General features: G+C 35.7%; 1 protein-coding gene across 1 annotated transcript; it reads left to right on the forward strand.

The window, feature by feature from the left end:
* The first annotated feature begins 7,276 nt into the window (after positions 1-7,276).
* LOC103716049 (cullin-1) lies at positions 7,277-22,499 on the forward strand. The gene is made up of 20 exons (XM_008803897.3): positions 7,277-7,482; positions 7,741-7,925; positions 8,022-8,121; positions 10,527-10,712; positions 10,917-10,964; positions 11,043-11,246; positions 11,325-11,402; positions 11,590-11,679; positions 11,782-11,862; positions 11,951-12,013; positions 19,641-19,676; positions 19,754-19,840; positions 19,914-20,063; positions 20,173-20,228; positions 20,356-20,476; positions 20,560-20,721; positions 20,935-21,078; positions 21,162-21,380; positions 21,465-21,632; positions 21,965-22,499. The coding sequence occupies exons 2-20, from the start codon at positions 7,786-7,788 to the stop codon at positions 22,064-22,066; spliced, it is 2,235 nt and encodes a 744-aa protein (XP_008802119.1). The 5' UTR covers positions 7,277-7,482; positions 7,741-7,785; the 3' UTR covers positions 22,067-22,499.
* The last annotated feature ends 972 nt before the right edge of the window (positions 22,500-23,471 follow it).

Below are 23,471 nucleotides of genomic sequence, written 5' to 3' on the forward strand. Positions count from 1 at the left end.
CGCTGGGTAGATCTTGGGTACTTATACAGGATCAAGAAATCTAAATAATACCTTCCGGCTAGCCATTTTGGGTGAGGTCCTGAGTTGTTACAAATGGTATCAGAGCGGACTCGACCCATAACCTATGTGGACTAGGGGACACTGCAGCACCGATCCATTGGGGCTGACCACAAGCCAATCGTGGTGTTTGTAATTAGATTTGAATAGATATGAACCCTTAGCCCGACGAGGACGTCGGGGCTTGAACGGAGGGAGTATGTGAGGACCCGTGCGGGCGTATGTTTAGTCTCACATCGGTTATTCGCTGGGTAGATCTTGGGTACTTATACAGGATCAAGGAACCCAAATAATAACTTCCGGCTAGCCATTTTGGATGAGGTCCTAGATTGTTACAGGATCATGGAGTGCACCCTAGAAGATTACTTGCTAAAGGTAATTTTGATGTCATATTTGCCAGAAAAGAATTTAAATTTGACCATTCAGGTGAATCAGCATGAACTTCGGTAATCTTCAGGTTGGAGACTGCTTGAACAGGGAAAGTGAGAGACTTTCACGTTATTTGATTTTTAGCAGTTCCTTTACTACACAGACTTCATTGAAGGTATGTGGAACAATTCCCTTTACTAGGAGTGGTCGAGTCTCTGTTAGCCTAAACTCTCTCTACATGGAAGCCTGCACACCATGATTGTTATCAAATGCAGGTGGAATACCCATCAAAATCATAATTTGCCTATATTACTTTTGGCAACTAGATTTTTCATCTACTGACCCCTGTGCTATATATGAAAATTCATCATGTGGTCCCATGGGATCAAGAAGGCTGGCTTGTCTAGATATATGGCTAGGTGAAGTCATAATAGAAAATGACGACAGACACTGTTTCATCTGATTTTGAGGAATCTTTTGAGGCTTTGGTATGTGATATAGCGTAGAAAGTTGAGCATATTTTGTATAAATTCTAAACCAACTTTTTGGTTTTCCTGTAGGCTATTGAGTCGCAGTTTTTGAACGTGTATGAATGCCATTTAAAATAAAAACATCTAAATACCCATCTCTCGCTTCAGGCATACATGGTGTGTCTCGCAATGGCAGATGTTTGAATATATATTTCGAATTTATATATATAAGCATGTCAACATTATCTTTTCATTTGCAGCATTTAACTTATGCTGGACTAACAGTCTAACAGGATCAATTCTTCCTCTTGATTATCTGTTTGGCAGGATGTATATCAGGAGCTATTGCCCAGGTGTTCCAGCTTGAGTCTCAGTGATGGAAACGTGGGTGCAGATCCAAGCATGGATATGGAGTAGAAAGAGCCTTAAAACCGCATGCTTATTAGCTGATCTCACTTTCTTCCATCGAGAAGGTGAATGACAACTATACAGTCTGCAGATCTCACTATGACTTTGCGTATGAAAAAGGATTTAGTGGAAGCTTAAGCTGAAGTAACCGGTCTCTTGGACTTTGTTTGGTTAGATTATGTGGTCAGACAAGCATTGTGAAGTTCCCTTACCAGTGACTGTATTGAAGTCGCTACCTTTTGTTGGTACATTCGCTTCAATCCTTCTCTTTATAGCAAGTGAGAATGCCCTCATAAGTCTTGTTTGGTGAATTGTGTATCAGAGATCTCCCCATGTTACTTTGACATAGTATATCAGAGCTTAAATCATCGGTGGCCCGGATTTATTTGTTTATGCATGTCCAAATTGACATTAATCAAACAGTATATATTCGACTGGACTTTAATAAAGATAAAATCCGAACAAAGGGTAGAAATTCCTTTCAGTGCACTAGAAGGAAGAATAATTGTTGCGTCATTTTCATATCAACGTAAGCCTAAGATATTGGTAGTTTGTATTTTAGAAAAAAGAGATTGTCTGAACATAGGAAAAGGAGCTATCCTTATTTTGTCAAGTTAATGTAGATAAAGAATAAATTATGTCCTAAATATCATAAATAGAGTGATTCATGGACGGGAACAAGTCCATCTAACAAATGCCGAACATAATAAACAATAAAAAAACAAGTAATCATAGAGACATTAGCCATTAGCATAATCTGAAATCATACTCATGGATATCTCAAGCAAACAACCAAGATTTTTTATATTAATCAAAGCATGTGAGTGCTATAAAGAGTCAAACTATGCAAGGTTAATGAAAATTAATAACAATACAATATAAAGGATCATGGAGACAAGGAGAAAATGGGGCATGATATTGGATGGTTTAGATGATTGGAATTTATGGGGCAGATCCCATGCTGGAAGGAAAAAAGGCATTATATTGGATAGCTAATATTGTAACAAGTTATTAGCATCTAAAATGTTTACTATTTGATTTCCATATATTATTTACTATTGTTTATAGGAGACATTTTGGAGGCAACTTTTGGGAAACTTAGGTGCCATTGGCATTGCTTTCACTTTTTTCTATTTTTAAAATTGAAAAATAAAAATTTTATTTCTAATTTTTCTATGTTATAAAAAATATAAATATGTTTAATATAATCGATTATTTTTTAAAAAATAAACATATCAATGATGATGGATATGACACTAGTTGCAATAGAGTAGTGGAGATAATGATGGTATTGGTAGTAGGTATGATGGTGGAATATCGAAGGTGGTGATGGTGATTGTGGTGGTGTGGGGGAGGTGAGGCAGTGGTGGTGATGGATGGCAAAGGTACCAAAGATGGGGCGGAGATGACAGCTATAGCGATGGTGGTATGGTGGAGACGGTGATAGTAATAATAGTAATAGCATTACTAATGGCAAAGGTGGAAATGATGATAGTGATGGTATGATGGTGGTGGTGGGGCGATGAGGATAGGATAATAGCTAAGGCGGCAGTGGTGGTGGCGGCTGCAATGATGGCTAAAGTGGTGGTGGTAAAAACATAAGTTTCTTATTTTTAGAAGTACTGAAAAAAGAATTTCTTACTTTCTTTTTTCATCTTGACTAAAAAAGTCATTAGGTTATTTTTACTCCAAGTGTACTTGAGTTTAATCTAAATTAACGTAAACCTAGCATAACCACTAAGGATAATACCTTTTCCCTCCTTAGTAATAGGGGAACCATGATATTTGGATCATATTTGGGCATTTATAATCTAATGAGTATGCACCATAAAGAGTGGACTGAATTAATATGGAGACAAGCTGAGGTTGACCAAAACTCAGCTTTTAAAAAGGGTCTTTAAGTTGTGACTATGTAGTCTTTTTCTTTTCCCATCTAGTTGGTGTAACCACCAAATTGGCTTGTTGATATCGTTAATTGACCCAACCCATTAAACATAAAGTTTTATTTAAATTAATTATAATTATATTAATAACAATTATTATAGAAAATTAAATGCTTTGTTCTCTCTCCTTTGAATCAGTTTGCCAAATAAAAGGCCTTCATCTTAATGTTTCAAGCATCTAAACAATAGATAGAAGAGAGAGAAGAAATCAACATCTTATAGAGTATAGGATAGAAAGGCTTAATAGGCAATGTTATTTTTTTTGATACATATTGTAACAACCCAAGACCTCACCCAAAATAGTTAGTTGGAAGGTATTTTTTGGGTTTCTTAGTCCTGTATAACTACCCAAATTTTTTTTGGCAAATAACTGATGTGGGACTAAACACACGCCCGCACGGGCCTTCATATTTCTCTTGTTCAAGCTTTGACATTCTCGTCAAGCTAAGGATTCAAATCCGTTCAAATCTAATCATAACCACCCCAATAGGCTCGTAATCGGCTTCCATAAACCCATGCTGCAGAGTCCCTTAGTCCACATAGGCTATGGATCGAGTTTGCTGTGATACCATTTGTAACAATCCAAAATCTTATCCAAAATGGCTAGCCAAGAAGTATTTTTTGGCTTCTTTAGTTCCGTATAAGTACGCAAGATTTTCTTGGTAAATAACCAATATGGAACTAAACACACGTTCGCTTGGATTCTCACACATATCAAAGTCTGAAACATCACATTTGAATACTTATAAAATTCTATAGTTGCCACTTTGAAATATTGGTGGATAGCAGAACTCTTCCAACACTTAGTTTCATTTTCATGTTTGAAATAATATTCTTTCTTTTATTAATTGGTCAAGGATGCAAGAATTGTAATAACTTTACGAAATATTTTTTTATCTTTAAATTAATTAAGAATTTTGAATGAGAAACATATTTATTAAAAAAGCCTAGTAAACAACATCTTCTTGATTTATTTATTTATTTGGTGTAGAATGATAAGAATTAGCACATTAAGAAAGTATAGCCCATAGAGCCCTCCAGCTCCCTTATAAAGCTATAGTGGTCATCCCAGATGAAGTTGTCTCCCATCCTAGCAGCATGACTAGCTATAGAATCTACTACATAATTTCCTTCTCGATATGCATGTGAAGCCTTGAAGAAAGACAACATGGAAGATTATTGCCAAATATCCATTGGAGGTAGGTGGGGCTCCCTAGACCTAGGGTTTGATTTGGAGTCGCACTTTACCCAAGATGCTTAGATCTAATTAATTGGATAAAGTCGATAGCTAAGCATCTAGTTTAATAATGCGGAAGGACAGGCTATAGGCACACCCCCACCAACCTCCAATAAGGTAGTACTAAAAGGAGATTTGTTTTCTTATGCATCCATAGTGTTGATGCATGCATGGTAAATGAAAGAAAAATAGAAAGTATGAGAGAGAGGAGGGAGGGATTTAGGGTCTCGATGATACTTTGAAACTATTTTATTCCTTGATGAGTGGCTAGTGGTGGATTAGACTTTAAGACTCATAGTATGGAGAGAAGGAGAAAGCAGGAAAGGATTTGGAGAGGCTCAAAAGAGGTAGAGTTTTCTTAGAATTTTTCAATTTTTAACCTAATTCTAAGAGTTTTTTTTTTCTATTTTTTTATAAATTTCTTCTATAGATTTCTTGTCATTTTTAGGGAAGGAGAGGGGGCAACTATAGGGAGAGGTGAGCGATCTCAGAAGTAGGATTTAGTAGGAGTGATTTTGACCTAAATCTAAGGATTAAGCGAGGGGACTTGAGTGGATCATATGAGTAATTTGATTTGAAGGAGATTTGTGAGGTGGCATAAATTTGGAGATGGAGGAGAGTATGTTTCCTTGGATTATATTTTTTTAGAGTGCTAGGATTGTGAAAGTAGATCTAATCTTGTCAAATGCTCACTAACACTCGTCATTCCAAACTATGGATATTTTTTTCTTTAAATAGTTTAAATATTCACTTACAAATAGATGTCAACTGCGCAATAAATTTGCTAATATACTAGATCCTTTCTAAGAAGCTTACAATCTTTTTCTTTATCTATTGTGGTGGCATATTGATGATCACCTTATTTTTGTTGGATCAACTTCAATACCTTGATGGCTAACAATGAACCTGTCCTAAATTAGTGCGGAACATGCATTGGTTTAGTTGAGTTGGAGCTTATACATGTGAAGTTGCTTGAAGTGCTTTTCAAGGTGCATAAAATATTTCTTGGGTATTCTAGACTTGGTGATCATGTTATCTACATGGACCTTAATCTCCTTGTGCATCATATCATGGAAAAGTGCGATCATTACTCTTTGATAAGTGGTTCTGCATTTTTCAACCCAAAAGCATAACTCTAAAGCAAAAGACAATCTAGGAACTAGTGAATAAAGTCTTCTTCATATCTTTCTTTGGCATTTCTAATCTGATTGTAGCTAGAGAATTCATCCATAAAAGACTATCTCATGATCGGTTGTAGTATGAACAAGAATGTCTATCATAGAGAGAGAAAAATCTATCTTTGGGGTTAACTTTATCACATCTTTGTAGTCTGCATGCATTCTAATTATCCCATTCTTCTTAGGTATGGAGACTATATTGGCTAGCCGCTTGGAATAATTAATGACTTTCACAAATCCAATATATACTGCTTATTCACCTTTTTCTTTTTCTATTGGGCAATTTCTAATCCCATGATTCTTAATTTTTGTTCAACTGGCCTAGCTCTAGGCTTGATTGGAAAATGATGGACCACCATATTTGTGTCTAATCCTAGCATGTTAGGACATGACCAAGCAAAGACGTCAATATTGGTTCGCAAGAACTCTAATAAGATTTTGTTGTATTTTAGGAAAGAGTGAGGTTCCGATCTGAGTCATCTTCGAGTCACCAGGAGTTCTATAGTTCATAGTTTCTATGGCTTCATGAGTAGACAATTGTCTTTTCCCATCATTCTAAGACTTCTAGGAGTTCAGCTCTGGGTTCTCATGCTCATCTGCTTCTTTTATACAATAAGCTCGAATTCTATCTCAAGATAGAAGTTTCATAATTCAAGCTCGAGACTAGGTTCTTCATCTTATAAGGTGTGATGTGCACAAAAAGAAAAGGTTTTTTTAAAAAACATTTTTAAATTTCATAGTTTTGTTAATAAAATTATATTTTTACAATTTTTATAATTTAAAAAATTTATGGATATTTAGAAATCAAAAATTAATACAGCTTTACTTGAAGAAGGGCCGAGATTCAGCTTTTCTTGAAGAAAGGCCGAGATCAAGAGGCACCTTCCAAATCCTACACGCCCAGAGTAGTTCCGCAAAATCAAGGTTCAAATCTTAAGTTTGTCGTCCAATGGAGTTACATCATGACCATTTTTTTGTTATAATAGTCATCATATAACATAAATGCTTTACATCACATTTCATATATCAAATATTTATAAAAGTAAAATATTTTAATTTTTCAAGGCAAAATAAAAATTTTTATTTAGTCATCAATTAGAATCATCTTCTTTATTAACTTTATAGCAATTTGGATAAACAACCATCCATTATTAGCCATCATAAATTTTATGATTTTATAATTTTATTTTATAGCAAATAAATATTATTATAAGCATCATGGCAATTAATAATAATTTTGGTTTGATTTTGTTATTATAAGCCAATCATGCTATTTCGTTAATAAAGAGCCCCAGTTGATTGTGGATGAAAAAGATATGCAATCTTAACTCTAATAGATTGGTTGTAAAGGCTGCACTATAATTGAGCCAATATACAATCTTAACTCTTTTCGATTTTTTTTCTTAAACAGAATTACTGAATTACAACTTATACATTAATAACCCATCTTAAATGAGGGCAATGGTATCAAATAGATATTAGTTTGGGCCACGCGCATGGTCCTTCAATTAAGACTGTCCAATCAGTGGACCCATCTTGGCCCATCATCAAACCCTCCATTCTAAATCACACAATCCAGATCATAAAACTTCGTGTGAGTTCCGTAAATCCAAATTTTCTAAATGACCAATCTAATTTTCCGTTGTTCTCCGAGATCTCTCCTTTTTATCATCGTCATCAGCACCAGCGTCGACCTTGCGCGCCCTCCTCTCTCGTCCTCTCCTCCATCCCCTCCTATTTCTAGTGTTGGGGTTAGGTTTTTGCGTCGCCGGGTTTCGCTCCAATCCGTCTCCTCCTTCCTCTGCCATCTCCGAAATCAGGTATATGCCTTGGATTTCTATCCATTCTGCTCTCAATTTCTTCTTCTCCTTTGGTTTCAATTATTTGTTCGGGCATGACTTGGAATTCGGTTTCTGGATCGATGTCTCGGGTTTTTTTTTCATGTTTCTGTTCGAATCAACACTCGGAATTAGGGTTAGGGTTTGATTTCGGGCTGTTTTAATGCTGCCCTAGGCGTTGATTTGGGTCTGGGAATCGAATATATCTCATATGTAAGTGGATTATTGGGGTTGTCTCAGCTGTGTAGGGCTCGGCCCGGGGAGGAGGGCTCGTAGTCGGAAAGTATGGCGATGCATGAAAGAAAGACTATAGATTTGGAGCAGGGTTGGGATTTCATGCAGAAGGGCATAACAAAGTTGAAGAACATCTTAGAAGGGATCCCTGAGACGCAATTCAGCTCGGAGGACTATATGATGCTCTACACGTATCCTTCCTCTGCTTTTATTAATGCTGCTTCGAGGCTTGGTCATTTTACTTTATTTTGGTTTCGATGCGTTTGTTGCCTTAACTGTTGGACCAGAACCATCTATAATATGTGCACTCAGAAACCACCCCATGATTACTCGCAGCAGCTGTATGACAAATACCGGGAGTCATTCGAAGAGTATATCAATTTGACGGTGAGGACAATTTCTTTCTCATATGCATGTATATATAAGACTCAGCATTTATAGAAATGATGAAATACAAATGATGAGTCGTTATTGTCTCTATGTTTTTCTTTTCTCTTGCTTTTTAATCTGATAAGTTATGAATGAGCCATCAATAAATGTTTCTTATTTTGATTTTTTTAATTCCATTTCCAAATCTGAATTGCTGGCATGTTTTGATGGAAATTAATATTAGAGTTTCTAATATGAAGTATTGGTGTATTTCTTTTTCCTGTGCTTTTGGTGATTTAGCTGATAATGCTTACAATGTCAGTTTATGCCCTAGTTTAGGTTAAGCCTGTCTAGGCTACACTATTCTTAGTTGTCGTGGATTGTTTCCTATCTGGTTTTGATATCTGAGACTACCATTGACCTGGTTTTTTGGTTGCCATTATATACTTTAAGCTGTCAATGATCACACATAGTTGTGCTAAAAAGGGCATTATGCAATGAGTTAGTATACAAACTTGATGCAGAACATGCTGGTGTAAGCTGCTTGGGTCACGAAGTACATGTTACTTTTTTTCCTTTTAAATTGGAAAAGAGTTGGTAGGCATAACCCATTTTCAGTAAGATTAGTAAATTTTGTTATTGGAATCTTTTTTTTTTTTTGTATAGGTCAATATCTTGGTCCATATATTAATTTGTAATGGTAATGTGGCTTCGACATGGGACAAGGCTATCAACTGTTAGGTGTCCAAGTGTCTTACGTAAGGATTTTCAAAAAATAAGACACAGAAACATGTCTATATCATATAGGTATATATATGAGTGTGGAAATATGTATTGATGTATGCACATAATGAATAATGAGCAATGTTTCTTATGTTAATAAAATTTGATAAAATGGCTGGTAATTATTATGTTAAACTTGATAACTTACATAGAATAGTGCCAAAAGTACACACTTAAGGACAATGACATTATGATTTGATGGTGGTGTCAAGGAGTGTTTTAAAGTGTTTCAAGAAGTGATGTGAAGTGTCCCTATGTCCAAGTGACCAACATGTTAAAAAACTTAAAATTTGAAGTGCCAGTAACCAAGGTTTGCCATCTCGGTACCAGATCGCTTACTAATACCATCATGGTACAATGCTGATACACCCAATATAGGGATCGGTTCAACATAATGACACTCAGTACGCTTTCTGTACTGCATACCGGTTTGGTATTGGTACGGTATAGTCAGTACGCACCGGCATCGATCTATACAGGTTGGTAACACTGCTAAAGGGTATTACCATAATGAATGATATTGGAGCATCTTAATGAATGGATGATTAGAAGTTTTATGAGAAATTTTACAATTTGTATACCATGTGGCCAATGTTTCATGTTTTGTGAATTTGTCTTATATGTGAATTATGTGAAGAAACTTTAATAATGTTGAAACTTAAAATGAGTTTTTTGTGACTTGATTTACCAATATACCCTCTTTAAGTATGCAATGCTATTTTCTCTCATATTGGAAAGGTTCAGGAATAGTTGAGAGAATTCATATATCTTTAATTGATTTCTCAAAGCTTAAATCACAGTATCATGTTGATGGTAAGAAAGGATGATGTAAGACAAATTTGAGGAAGAAAGTGGGGAATGGCTCATAGCTTCGCACATCTGAGTTGTGCATGGGAAATAACTGGAATGAGGGACTCAGATGCCAATCAGCGCACATGATATGGCACGGCACCATACGTATCATGCCTGTGCCTTATTGACATTGCAGTTAAAGAAAAAGACATGGGGCATTGACATGGTACTGGCTTTAGTCTACATTGTGCAGCCATGCTAGCATGTGCCAAGCACTGCATGGGACATACTGTACCATTGCCTTGCCAGCATGACACTGGTACTCAATGCATCAATGTATGGTTTGAGTAATTGTTTACAGATAATTGTTAAAATACTGTAGGATTCAGTATCTGACTTGTAATTTTTTTTGATAGGTTTGGAGTATTTTGGGTAATTTGGTCAGTTTCTCCACTATATATATATATACACACACACACACATATATAAATACACATACATATATATATACACACACATATATAAATACATATATATAAATACATATACATATATATATATATATGTTTTAGTTTGTGTCTGTATCATACTAATGAAGGGTTGTTCTTTTCCAATAAAGGTGAATCGATTGTCGTTCATGAGTGCATTGGCAAATTAGTCTTTAAACCATAAAAATCAGGATGGGATTGAACTCTGATTGTCATTTCTTTTATTTTTAATATGCAGGCCTTTCCCCATTCCTAAGGCTCATTAGTTAGCTCTTTTATTTTTCGAAGTAATCAGTTATCTATTTAGTAACATTGTCAATGTGTCATACTCTTACAATCAACTTTTCTGTTCTCACTCAGGTATTGCCATCTTTAACAGAGAAGCATGATGAATTTATGTTGAGGGAACTAGTGAAAAGATGGTCGAATCACAAAGTTATGGTTAGATGGCTTTCACGTTTTTTTCACTATCTTGATCGCTATTTCATTGCTCGGAGGTCGCTTCCTTCACTTAATGAAGTTGGACTTACTTGCTTCCGCAATCTGGTACATTATCATCGTAGCTTTTTGTCATAATTTTTGTGTTTAAAGATCAAATTGCAGATGCCTATTAAATTAGGCATACAATTTGTGTATAGTCTATAGTCATCAATGACGATTTTTACTTTGTCAAGCTTTCTTTGATTGAATTCTGGAAGGTTGTTATGCTTCTTGAAATCACTTTTGATTGGTGTTGTCTTTTGATTTCAGGTCTATAGTGAGATTAATGGCAAAGTGAGAGATGCTGTGATCTCTTTGGTATGTGGATATGGTATTTCCCAGCATGTATTGGATTCCTGCTTTTTATTTTGTTAGACTTGTCAACTTCTTTAACAGATTGATCAAGAGCGGGAAGGGGAGCAGATAGATAGAGCCTTGTTGAAGAATGTCCTGGATATTTTTGTTGAAATTGGGTTAGGGAGCATGGAGTGTTATGAAAATGACTTTGAAGCTGCCATGCTCAAGGACACTGCTGCATATTATTCTCGGAAGGCTTCAAACTGGATTTTAGAGGATTCATGTCCAGATTACATGTTAAAGGTTTTCTGAAATTTGCTTCAATAAATTCATGCAGTTTGTCTTTGAGCGTGATTGCTGAGACTTTCTGGTTATTTTTAGGCTGAGGAATGCTTAAAACGAGAGAAAGATAGAGTTTCTCATTACTTGCATTCAAGCAGTGAACAGAAGTTGTTGGAGGTTGGTTCGTGCTTTGCTTGTAATTTGTGATGTGTCATTATAATTTCAAACCTTTGGTAATTGGTCTTATAATGACGCTTTGTGTCCCATTATATGTCTGAGTTTTCAAAACTAGAATGATGCATGACATTAAAGTCAAATTCTTAAATTTAACTTGTTGTGGTTGTCTTGATTGTTATGTTGGTAGAAAGTGCAACATGAGCTACTCTTTGTATATGCAAGCCAACTTCTTGAAAAGGAACACTCTGGATGCCACGCCTTGCTTCGGGATGACAAGGTTTATGCTCAGGACACACATAACTTCTGTTCTTTGGCATGAAGTTACTGTTTTTTACTGTTATCTGACAACCAAGATTTCTTTTCATTATATGCTAATTAGGTGGATGATCTATCAAGGATGTATAGACTGTTCTGCAGAATTCCTCGTGGACTAGACCCTGTTTCTCAGATTTTTAAACAGGTTAGGAAAGTCCTACAATATGCTCCATCAACTATTTAATTGGGAGCTTATCTGACCTTTTTGTTTCACTTGATTTTCATTGATTCAGCATATTACTGCTGAAGGCACAGCATTGGTAAAACAGGCAGAAGATGCTGCAAGTAATAAGAAGGTGAAAATTGTTCCATTAAATCCATTTCTCACTGTACCAAGTCTTTTTTGTTCTCAAAACAAACTTTTTTTCATGTTCTGGTAAATTCCATAACATGCTTTTGCAAACATTGCATTGCAATAGCATGCTTTATTCAGAGATCACATACTAGGATATTTAGAAAATTACTCTTGGATAGTGGAGACTAATTTAAGCATAAAATTCTCGCACTATGTTACCAGGGTCATAAGTTGATACTTCTTTTGCTGATGGATTATGGGAATTTTCAATATCTTTTTCATTCCGTACTTATACCAAATCTCTGAAATCTATAGGTAACTTCCATAGTTTACATAAAGATTTTGGACAGAGCTTGCTAATTTCTTTAATAGTAAACTTACACATTGTAACTAAGACCCTAATCCCGTTTCTTTGCCCCAGTTTATTTTGATGGGCGGTCTTGTAACTACCTAGGATCTCATCCAAAAAGCTATCTGGAAGGTATTAGATCTACCTAGTGCATAACAGTTGTGAGACTAAACACACACTCATGGATCCTCACATACTTTCTCCATTTAAGCCCTGATATCCTCGTCGGGCTAAGAGTTCAAATCTAATCATAGATATCACAAATCCAATCACAAAAGGTATGTACTATAGTGTCCCTTGGTCCACATGGGTCTTGGGCTGGGTCCGCTCTAATATCATTTATAAACAACTAGACCTCATCCAAAAAAGTTAGTTGGAATGTATTATTTGGCTTGCTCGATCTTGTATAAATACTCAATATCCCCCCAACACGTAATTGATGTAGGACCGTGCACACGCAAGCACGGGTCCTCACATCAAAATACTAGTATAAGAAAAATTAGATAGAATGGCCAAGGATCACCAAAATACTAGTCATTGTACTAGGCATTATGCTTACAAACCAATGTCGACATTGTAGGTCGGCTCGGGATCATTACACTGTGCTCACAAACCAATGTCGATGTCATTATCCTTCTTTTTGAATCCATTTTTTGCAAATTTGATGACTGCATTTTATAGACTACCTCATCCATTACTGTAAATTACATATTTAGACATATTAATGACTTTGTAGTTTAATTTTACTTAATGCATGTAATAATTTATAAAATAATATAAAAAATATACATGTCCTAAAAAATATGTCCCAATTACTAACGCACAAGTCCATATTTTTCATTAATTTAATTGAATTAATAATTTTTAAGTTACTAAACACATAAAAACTTATATAGTAATACCAAAAATGCTTGAATTACTTTGGAAGTATTTCTAAATTATCTATACTGAATATTAATTTTTAACATTTTCTATTTTTAAGTTTTTTTAATTAAATTTTAATTAGAAATTAATATTATATTATAGAATATCTAAAAAATAATTTTAATTTGGATTAAAATAGAATCCTTGTAGGAGTACTACATGTATTTTATTTCGGCTCACAGGTATGTCTTAATTGCCACTTTTCAAATTTATTTGAATTTGGGCTGAGATTCGGGTTGCTATAACCAAATTTAAACAAAATCATTGTCCAAAAATGTATAGCAATTAGCAAGTAACACGCACACCGCCAAATATGTTACCATTATTTTAATTTTCCAATATTATTTTTTATTTTTTAAAGTAAACAATATTTATTTAATCTAGAAAATTATATGATTAAGAGAAAACATGATATCTTTTTCAATATATAGATTGCCTTTACATCTACAACATATCATGAAATCATGCCAAGATAAATAAAATTTGACATGGTCTCCCCTTTTTTAACTTTTGGCCTATTTTAGGCTTAAAAGGAAAAAATTCAGGAGTGAAGAGTGGGAAGTAGATTTTACCTTTTCCTTTGATCTGAGCTTTCGATCTGCAAAGTCCCTCCTCCCCTTTCTTTCCTCGCTCCCCCACACTCCCAAGCTTTCTGAAGTTGAAAAGTAGAGGCAAAAGTGGGCGAGAAGACCCGTTCTCCTCTCCCTCTTCAACTATTAACTTGGAACCAACAGATGCTGGTCCACACTGAGTTGAATCGAGCGGAATTGAGTGGTGCCATTCGGTTCGAATCGTTCAGATCAGATCCTACCGTGTCTCAAACTGACCTCCTTACAAACCTAGTTTTGCACTGATTTAGTATAGTATGCCCTGAATTGGGCGGCTCATGTTAGTTTTGAGAACCTTGATTAGTAGTGAATACTGAATGAGATGGCATACATCTTTCCAAGGGTGATTGATGTTAGCTTGTGAATGCTTTTGAGAGAACCATCCGTCGAAGGAGAGTGATGTTTTCGTTTTGGTTAGAAATCAACCTCATGAACTTGTTTTATCATTTGATGAGACATGATCAGAATAAATTGCTTTCATGTCTAAATTGGTTGTTATGCATGTGCTCTTTAGAGGACCCCAATAATGCTATTTATTGTTAATAGGTTATTTATAGTGTTGCTTTTGCTGATAAATAAAATTGTTTCTAGATCTTCCCACCTTTGCACATGTATTCAGCCTTATATTTCATATTTGCTTTTTTAAGGGAGATGCGTGGTAGTGGTGGTTGTTGGGGGTGGTTTGCTTATGTTTAGCTGTTTTCACATCTTCAAGGTCAAAAGAGGACTCTGCATGTTACTTAAGTTGACTTAGGCCACATTACTTAATTCTTGTTATATATGATCAAAATGTTTTTTCAAATAATGTGCTATGAAGTTTGGTTCAAGACAGTTAACATAAATAGACACACAAAAAAAAATCATGCTAATCACAGTTTGCATTGTGAAGATGCACCATCCTTTCATTATTTTTTCAAAAATTTGTCTAAAGATAAAATAGATAGTTGGTTTTTCTGTCGAAAAGGTTGTTACCATCTAGGTTATAACTCCTACACCTGAACTTGGTATTGTCAAGAATCAGGTTAGGATGGTACTCGGTGGTTGCCATCTTGACACTTGGAACAGGTTGGGATCTTGGTGATTCCTTAGGATGTTTTTTTTTTTAATTTTTTTCAGTTTCTTTGTTTCTTATTTCATATGGTTTTTATTGATTTAGAGAAAGCCTATAATAGAGTTCTTAGAGAAGTTTTATGGTGAGTGTTGGCAAAGAAAGGAGTTTCTATTAGTTGTATTAATGTGATTAAGGACACATATAATGGAGCTGTTACTAGTGTGAGAACCATCGGTAGTAATACTAGTGAGTTTCCAGTCACAATAGATTTGCACCAAAGATCTGCTCTAAGTCTTTACCTTTTTTTACGCTAGTAATGAATGAGCTTTCTAAGCATATTCAGGATGATATTCTTTGGTGCGTGCTTTTTGCAGATGATATAATCTTAAACTCTTAATGGATGAAAATAAGGTTGGAGTTAATTATAAGTTGGAATTATGAAGGAGTACATTGGAATCTAAAGATTTGAGGATAAGTAGAGCAAAGATGGTACATATGGAATGGAGTTTTAGTAAAATTAGAAATAGAGGTGAAGGTAGAGTGAAAATTGAGGATCATAAAGTTTTTAAGAGTGATTGTTTTCAGTATTTAGGATTGACTGTTCATAAGGGAAAATTACAGAGGATGTTAACGTAGGATTAAAGTAGGGAGGCTAAAATGGAGATAGTATGTGATCGTAGGATATCTACTAAGTTGATGAAAAAATTTTATAGGACAACTGTACTTCTAAGTTCTAACAATGTTTTATGATACAAAATATTGAGCAGTTAGAGAACAACATGTGCACAAGATGAGTATGGCCGACATAAGTATGTTAAGATGGATATATGGTAGGTAATATAAGAAAAGATAGAATAAGAAATGAAGTAATTTGTACAAAGTTAGATGTAGCATCAATTTAGGACAAATTAAGAAAAGAACGACTTAGATGGTTTGGACATGTACAATATAGGCCGATGGATGTACCAGTATGAAGGAGTATTTGATACATATAGAAGAAAAGAGAGGTAGAGGTAGACTAAAAATCATACAGGATGTAGTAAGGAAGTACTTGATATCGCTACATCTATCAGCATGGTTCTAAACAAATCAAAATAGAGGAAGAGGATTCATGTAGCCAACCCCAATTGGCCTAGGACTAAGGCTTAGTTGAGTTGAAACTTTGTTTCTTATTGTTGTTTGCTTTTTCTAATTATTTCTTAGAGGGTTTTTGGTATTTGTTTGTCATAATTTAGGATGAGGGATGGATTTTAGAAGGTTTTAGTATTTGTTGTCATAATTTAGGATCAGGGATGGATTTTAAGCCCATGATTTGGGTTTGTGATGCTAGTGCCACAGCTGGCAATGATTTGGTATTTATGGTGCCCATGTTCAAGCTCTTTCTCCTTCCTCTCTTTCTCCTTTCTCTTGTCATGCCTTGTACTTAGAGGATGGATTGGCATCGGGTGGCCTTTATCCCAGGGGCTAAGACCAAATACCAAACCACCCCCTCAAAAGCATCATTAAATATGATTATGATTAATCAAACCCTAGAAAGCCTCTAAGCAACACTAAAACAACAAACGAGAGAAAAATTGACATCCCGATGAATTATTGGGATGCTGGGCCATCCTAAGTGTCAATAAAGTCAGGTGTCAATTGTCACGGTCGCCCTTGTCAAACTAGTTGGTACAAACTGCCTGGTTCCGCCGAGTTTGGGGTTGTTCAACCCCTTACCACCCTAATTATTAGGGAGAGGTAGAGAAGGCTGCCCATGCCTTCTCAGCTTCTCTTCTTCCAGATGAAAAATCCTGGCTAAAAGGAGAGGGAAGTGGAAGTTCTTGCCGGATTTGAGACTAGGTCCCGCAAAATCAGGTATAATCCTCTCCATTCTTCCTGCTGCTCTCTTTTTTTCCTTTTCCCTTGTCTAAAATAGGCAAACAATTTGGGAAAATTAGGGGGAATGATGCTAAAAATTTGGCATGATTTCATGCAATACTATAGGTCGAAGAATGATTTGTGCATTGAAGATGAAATCATAATTTTTTTGTTGTTCCTGTAATTTTTTGGATTAAAAATATATTTCTGGAATAAATATAAGAATAAATAGAATATTGTTCAAAAATTTGTGAAATTTGGGGTATGCATTCTGTAGTTCAAATCAGTATATATTTTGTATTGGTGCATATTTTATAGTTCAAATTAATTTGATATCTGTATTTTCAAGATCGAAAAAATGTCTATGTTAATTATATTACAATTGTATTCATTCATTGATCATATCGTCTATCTGACATAAAATAGCATCAAAACAATATTGTTCTAACAACCAGAAATATTAAAATAATTCTCTAAAAAATTTAAAAAGTGAAAAAGAGTGTACGGGTACTAAACCAGTATGCTAGAGCATACCGAGTATCAATATCTTATGAACTGGTACCGTATCGTACTGGTCAGCGAGTGGTATGACACATAGTATTGGTTCACCAAACCTTGGTTCTCATAATCATTCCGTATGGCCTGGTAATTCACTAATTTCATAATGTTGAATAAATAGGCTGAGTAACACCTGAAGGAATTATGGTGTGCAAAAATGTTTAAAGGTATATTTTTAAATATAAATAAAGAACATATTTGCATTATTAGCTGTTGCTGTTCAATTTTTATGTCAGCACTGGATTTGTGCTTCTTAGTTGCTGGGGATCTGCAGACCCTGCTGACGTAGAATGTTCTCAGTCTTGTTGAAGACCCTCTTTGTAATAATTAGTTGACTTGTGTGAACTAGGGCTTGCCCTGGTGGTAACACCCCTCTCTCTAGCAACTCTAATTTTCTGGTTCTATTTCTGGGTGGTGCATGTTAGTCAACTTTAAAGACCACGCAATAGCACGTATCTTGTAGGATAGTGGCTAATTACGGGTATTGATCCACAGGGATTGGCGAACAGTTGTTTTCTTAAAAATATGTAAAGAAGAGTTTGTGAAGAAGATTAAACTACAGTAATCTAATAAGAAGTGCAATTTGAAAATAATATGATTAGAAGAACCTAGCGCAAGGAATTCACCACTAATATAGCAACAATGATTAATTATATTTTACTTCGTTCTTGGATTAACATGCAAATTGGCTACAAGCCTAATAAGCATTCAAATAGAAATCCATAAAAGTAATTTAGGAATAATCCATCTTCAGTTGGCATGAGATGTCTATCCTAATCTAAGGTGGCAGCACACCGCATCTTCCTTAAGTATGGACTATCTTTTATTTACTTAGTGATCATGAAGAACAGTTGTATAAACATCATACTTAAAATCACAGAATTTAAATATGAGATAAAAAGATATTCTTAAGATCAAAGAAGTTCATACAACTCCAAGAACAGAAATTAAAAATACAAAACCGTTGTTGCCTTTGTTAGGGCTTCATCCTACCCTAGTGAAAAGATCAGCCCTCCATGTAGATGTGGACAACAGCAGCGCAGAGGGATTCTTCCATCAAGACTGGCTTCCCCTTTCTTCCTCCTCTCTCTGACGTCCCCTTCTTGCTTCTGCGCCCCTCAATTTATAGGGGGTTGGCCCGGTGTGGAAAGAAATCAACTGATTTCTCGAGAGAAAAATCAGCATAGTATCTTTTGGAGATCATGGCTTGATTTGGACAAAAAATCAGAAGAGTCTATGCCTAATTTGGCTAATAGTATTCTGAGGAGGGGGGGGGGTGGCTCCCTCGTCCTTCACAAAAGGAGAATAATTAATACAATGTATCCATGAAGCAGAGTTTGATTTGGAATAGAATCACCCTAGAATCCGCCCTTGATTTCATGTCTCTGATTGCGGTCCACTTTTGACCTAGTCAACGTCCGAATTTTGAAATCTTCGTGAGATACACTTTTGTTCCTTTTTAAGTTAGCTTTCCAATGGATCCAATTTCATCTTAATCAAAGATGTATGTCAAAAGTTACGAGCAGAATACCAATACTTGCACAGGCTAATAATTTTCAAATCTGGTCGTTGCATTTTTAGAGATGGGATCTCGCCTCCACCCTTTCTTAATTTGATCATGCACGCCTCCAAGAGTCCATGATGAGAAGGGAGTCTTAGACTTGGTCCTCCTTTCACCTTGGATTTGGTCTTAGCCTAAGATGGAATGGGTTCGATTCGACCTGCATACATTAGACTCGACTAATATGACAAAAATCAATCAAACTCGAATCACTTCTGATAATTTATTAAAATACAATGGTGAAGGGGAACACATCTTTTTATGGTTAAATTTACAAAATATGTGCATGAAAATAATGATAAGTGCAATGAGAAAGGGGTTAATTTATGCATTATTTAGCACTTACCAGTGCATCCTGAAAATCTGGACCTGGGTAGTTATAGTTCTGGTGGGTTTTCCACCCCTTCTCTCTCTCTCTCTCTCTCTCTCTCTCTCTCTCTCAGGAAAAAGATAATCAGTCAACTGGTAGCATTTCATAGTTCATGCAGGTCATTTACTCTTTGTTATCAGATTATAGCCTTTTCACTTCTTTTTATTTTATGCTTGATTGCTTGATATACTTCGTCTGTAGTAACCATATTTTAGCAGCATCTTTTGAATCAAATGGGTGTACAATTTGCTCATCATCTTCTAGCCATTTATGTATCTTTCCTAGTCTTGCATATCATCATCAAATTTCTGATTGTAATGTGTGATTGATTAGTGATATGTTTTCTACAGGCAGAAAAAAAAGATGTAGTTGGTTTGCAAGAGCAGGTAGATTCCATATTTTGTACATTACCTGGATCAGATAACTTAGTCGAATGTACTGAAGTTTTTATTTTGATCTTCAGGTTTTTGTGAGAAAAGTTATTGAGCTGCATGACAAGTACTTGGCATACGTGACTGACTGCTTCCAGAATCATTCCCTTTTTCATAAGGTTGAGCCGTAAAATGATTGTTGTTTGAGCTACAATTTCATGTTTGTTATCTAATATTTCTATTTCTTGGCAGGCATTAAAAGAAGCCTTTGAGGTTTTCTGTAACAAGGGTGTTGCAGGAAGCTCAAGTGCTGAACTTCTGGCTACATTTTGTGATAATATTCTTAAAAAAGGTGGAAGTGAGAAACTGAGTGATGAAGCTATTGAGGAGACACTTGAGAAGGCAACTTCTTCCCTTTTTACGGCTGGATACTTTTTCCTGTTTTTAATAACTAAGGCCTATTGATCTTAGAGACTGGCTCTTATTAAAGAATTGATAAATTTTTTCTCAGGTTGTGAAGTTACTCGCATATATAAGTGACAAGGACCTTTTTGCTGAATTTTATAGGTAGAAGATTCTTGCCTAGCCTATTATCTTATGTTTTAAGCTAGTTGATATGCACTTTTGTTTAATTGGTGTTTCAACCTCCATACTGCTTAATTTTGTTAATAGTTCTGTTATAAAATATTTTCAGGAAAAAGCTTGCTCGAAGGCTGCTTTTTGACAAAAGTGCTAATGATGACCATGAGAGGAGTATCTTAACAAAGCTGAAGCAGCAATGTGGTGGGCAGTTCACCTCAAAGATGGAGGGCATGGTCAGTTGCTTTCAGTATGTTGCATTAGTACCTTATGACTATAAATATGCTTTCTGATTATTTTTTTTTCATTTTTTTAAAAGGTTACTGATTTAACACTTGCAAGAGAAAACCAATCGAGCTTTGAAGAGTATCTTAACAGTAATCCTCAGGCGAATCCTGGAATTGACTTAACGGTTACCGTTCTAACTACTGGATTCTGGCCAAGTTACAAATCCTTCGACCTCAATCTTCCTGCTGAGATGGTAAGAAACATAATATGTTTTTCATTGTTTTTTTTCCTTTTCCTATACATTATCGTTAAGTGGGTAATGCTTTGGTTTTGTGATGCCAGTACCAGTGACCAACCTCATTTTGTTAGGAAGTTTATAATAAAATTTGATGGAATTTTTTGTTCTTTCCCCATTGAGATAAGGCTTTTCAATGCTGATTTTATTGTTGTGGTGGATGCTGTATAGGTTAAGTGCGTAGAGGTTTTCAAAGAATTTTATCAGACAAAAACCAAACATCGGAAGCTTACATGGATATATTCATTGGGTACCTGCAATATCAATGGAAAGTTTGAACCTAAAACCATGGAGCTGATTGTGACAACTTATCAGGTCTCCTCTAAATCCTTTGTGCTGTCATATAATTGAATATCTGATTGATATAGAATGTTCTTACATGCCTTTCCGCTTTACAGGCCTCAGCTTTGCTGCTTTTTAATGCATCTGATAGATTGAGTTATTCTGAAATCATGTCACAATTGAACTTGACGGATGATGATGTAATCAGATTGCTCCACTCACTTTCCTGTGCTAAATACAAAATTCTTAACAAGGAGCCAAATACCAAAACTATTTCTCCAACTGACTATTTTGAGTTCAATTCCAAGTTCACGGATAAAATGAGAAGGATCAAGGTAAAGTTGATATTTGTTACATTGCTGCTGTTTATTTCATTTGCCTTACTCTGTTGCTTGAGATGAGATGGCTTGTATCTGCAGATACCGCTCCCGCCAGTGGATGAGAAGAAGAAGGTAGTTGAAGATGTTGACAAAGATAGAAGATATGCAATTGATGCCTCAATAGTTCGCATAATGAAGAGTCGTAAAGCGTTGGGTCATCAGCAGTTAGTGATGGAATGTGTTGAGCAGCTTAATCGCATGTTTAAGGTATCTTCTTTTTGCCGACATGTTTCGATAACTGTCTTCAAGAGTACAGTCGAATCTCATTAAGATATAGATGCCTTTCGCAATGTGGAATGTGTTCTCATGATTATGATCCTTCATTATGAACGATACCTTTTGTTTTGACTTCTAGATTCACTAAATCAATTTAATTGATAAACGATGAATGAGGACTTAAATGACAATTATTTAAAGGTGAAACCTGATTGCTGTAGTAATCGGGTAATCATACTTTGTCTTGATAGATGGCAGGGCGGTTCCTCTTTTGATGGTTCTTAATCTTGTGATCGTTAATATTTGACTTGGTCTATGTGCAGCCTGACTTCAGGGCAATAAAGAAAAGAATAGAAGATTTGATTACCAGGGATTATCTAGAGAGAGACAAGGACAACCCCAACTTGTACAGATACTTGGCCTGAGTGAACTTCTACTCTTGATGGAAGCTTTCTTGTCTGGCTTTTTGTTGAGGTAGCTGCCGACAATAATCTGTGGGATACTCGAAGGAGAAAATGCGGTGAAAGGTTTCTTGTTATCCTGCTTGAGAGGTTGGGCATAATTCTCAGATCCATGAGCCTTTCTAACTTGTACATTTGCCTTGAAGCCATGTTACTCCCTAGGATCTTACGGTGGCAAGGGAAGCAGCAATCTGATAGTCCAAATGCAGTTTTCTTGTTGCTGCATCTTAATATACTTGTAGGCTTGTTTCTTCCCAGACCTTCCTCTTCTACATTTTAGTATGTCCTGGTAATATACTGTATTTTATTTTGGTAGTTTATTTGTTTCCTGTGTCTATATGGCTTGAGTATATATTAACCAGGTCTATAATCATTATTACTATTCATTCTTTTTTAACCATGGCGGATTTAAAAAATTCACCGTGCTTTAGATTTGATGAATGAAATTTGGCATCAAATGATTCCAAATTCTGTATAGCTAGAGTGATTTGCTTGATGCCATTTTTCTGTGCGAGCATGCCTGTATGAAATATCAATTATTCTGGGAAGCTTGGAGGATGCATGCTGCCGCGTTTGAATCACCTGGAGGCACTTATAGAAGTGCTAAACTGCTAATTTATGTTTGTTATAATTGATATTATTAAACTTACATAGGCTTCCCAAATGTTTAATCAAAAGAGTCCGTTTCCTCCAAAATTCTCTCTGACCTTGTAACTAGCTTCTCATGAAGGTCTTTGCAATTGGCCCTAACATTTCCTATGTTCAAGAAGTGGAAAGTTTCAAGTCCAAATCAAGTTTTTGAATCCGATTGGATAAATGTACAGAAAATAATACAACCAACCATTCTGGCTTGTAGAGCGACTTCATCCTTGGTTTGTTCGGAGCGTAGGGCTAGCATTCTGGCTGAATTTTTTGAATGATGCACTGACTTTCAAAGTCATGGGCTTTTTCTCGGGTTTTCTGGGAGGGTCAAAGAAAGAGGGAAGAGACAGCAAAACGAAATATCATCTAATGAAACTTATTCCAGCTGCATCGGCTATCACCAGCAGACTTATTTCTTGAGGTAGAGATGATCTTGAACAAAACTCTGTGCTGCCCAGTTACACTCGAATCTGCCAGACCATCGGTCGGTTGCCTGCCTTTAGAACATGGGATATGAAGGAAAAGTCCAATGATGCTGGACATTGTAGGATATCTGAGAGCAGGGATGCATTGAGCTTATGTGTGTTGAGGAAATTCTCTAATGCTTTTTAATCCATTTGATGACGGAAATTCCAACCAGAGGATCGGCGAGGATGTTTGGCCCATCTGGCGCTCCTTAGTTGGTCTTCTGATGTTTTCCTCTAGGTTTGCTTTGAATTCCATGGGA

Source organism: Phoenix dactylifera, chromosome 3, assembly GCF_009389715.1.
Source record: "Phoenix dactylifera cultivar Barhee BC4 chromosome 3, palm_55x_up_171113_PBpolish2nd_filt_p, whole genome shotgun sequence".
NCBI lineage: Eukaryota > Viridiplantae > Streptophyta > Magnoliopsida > Arecales > Arecaceae > Phoenix > Phoenix dactylifera.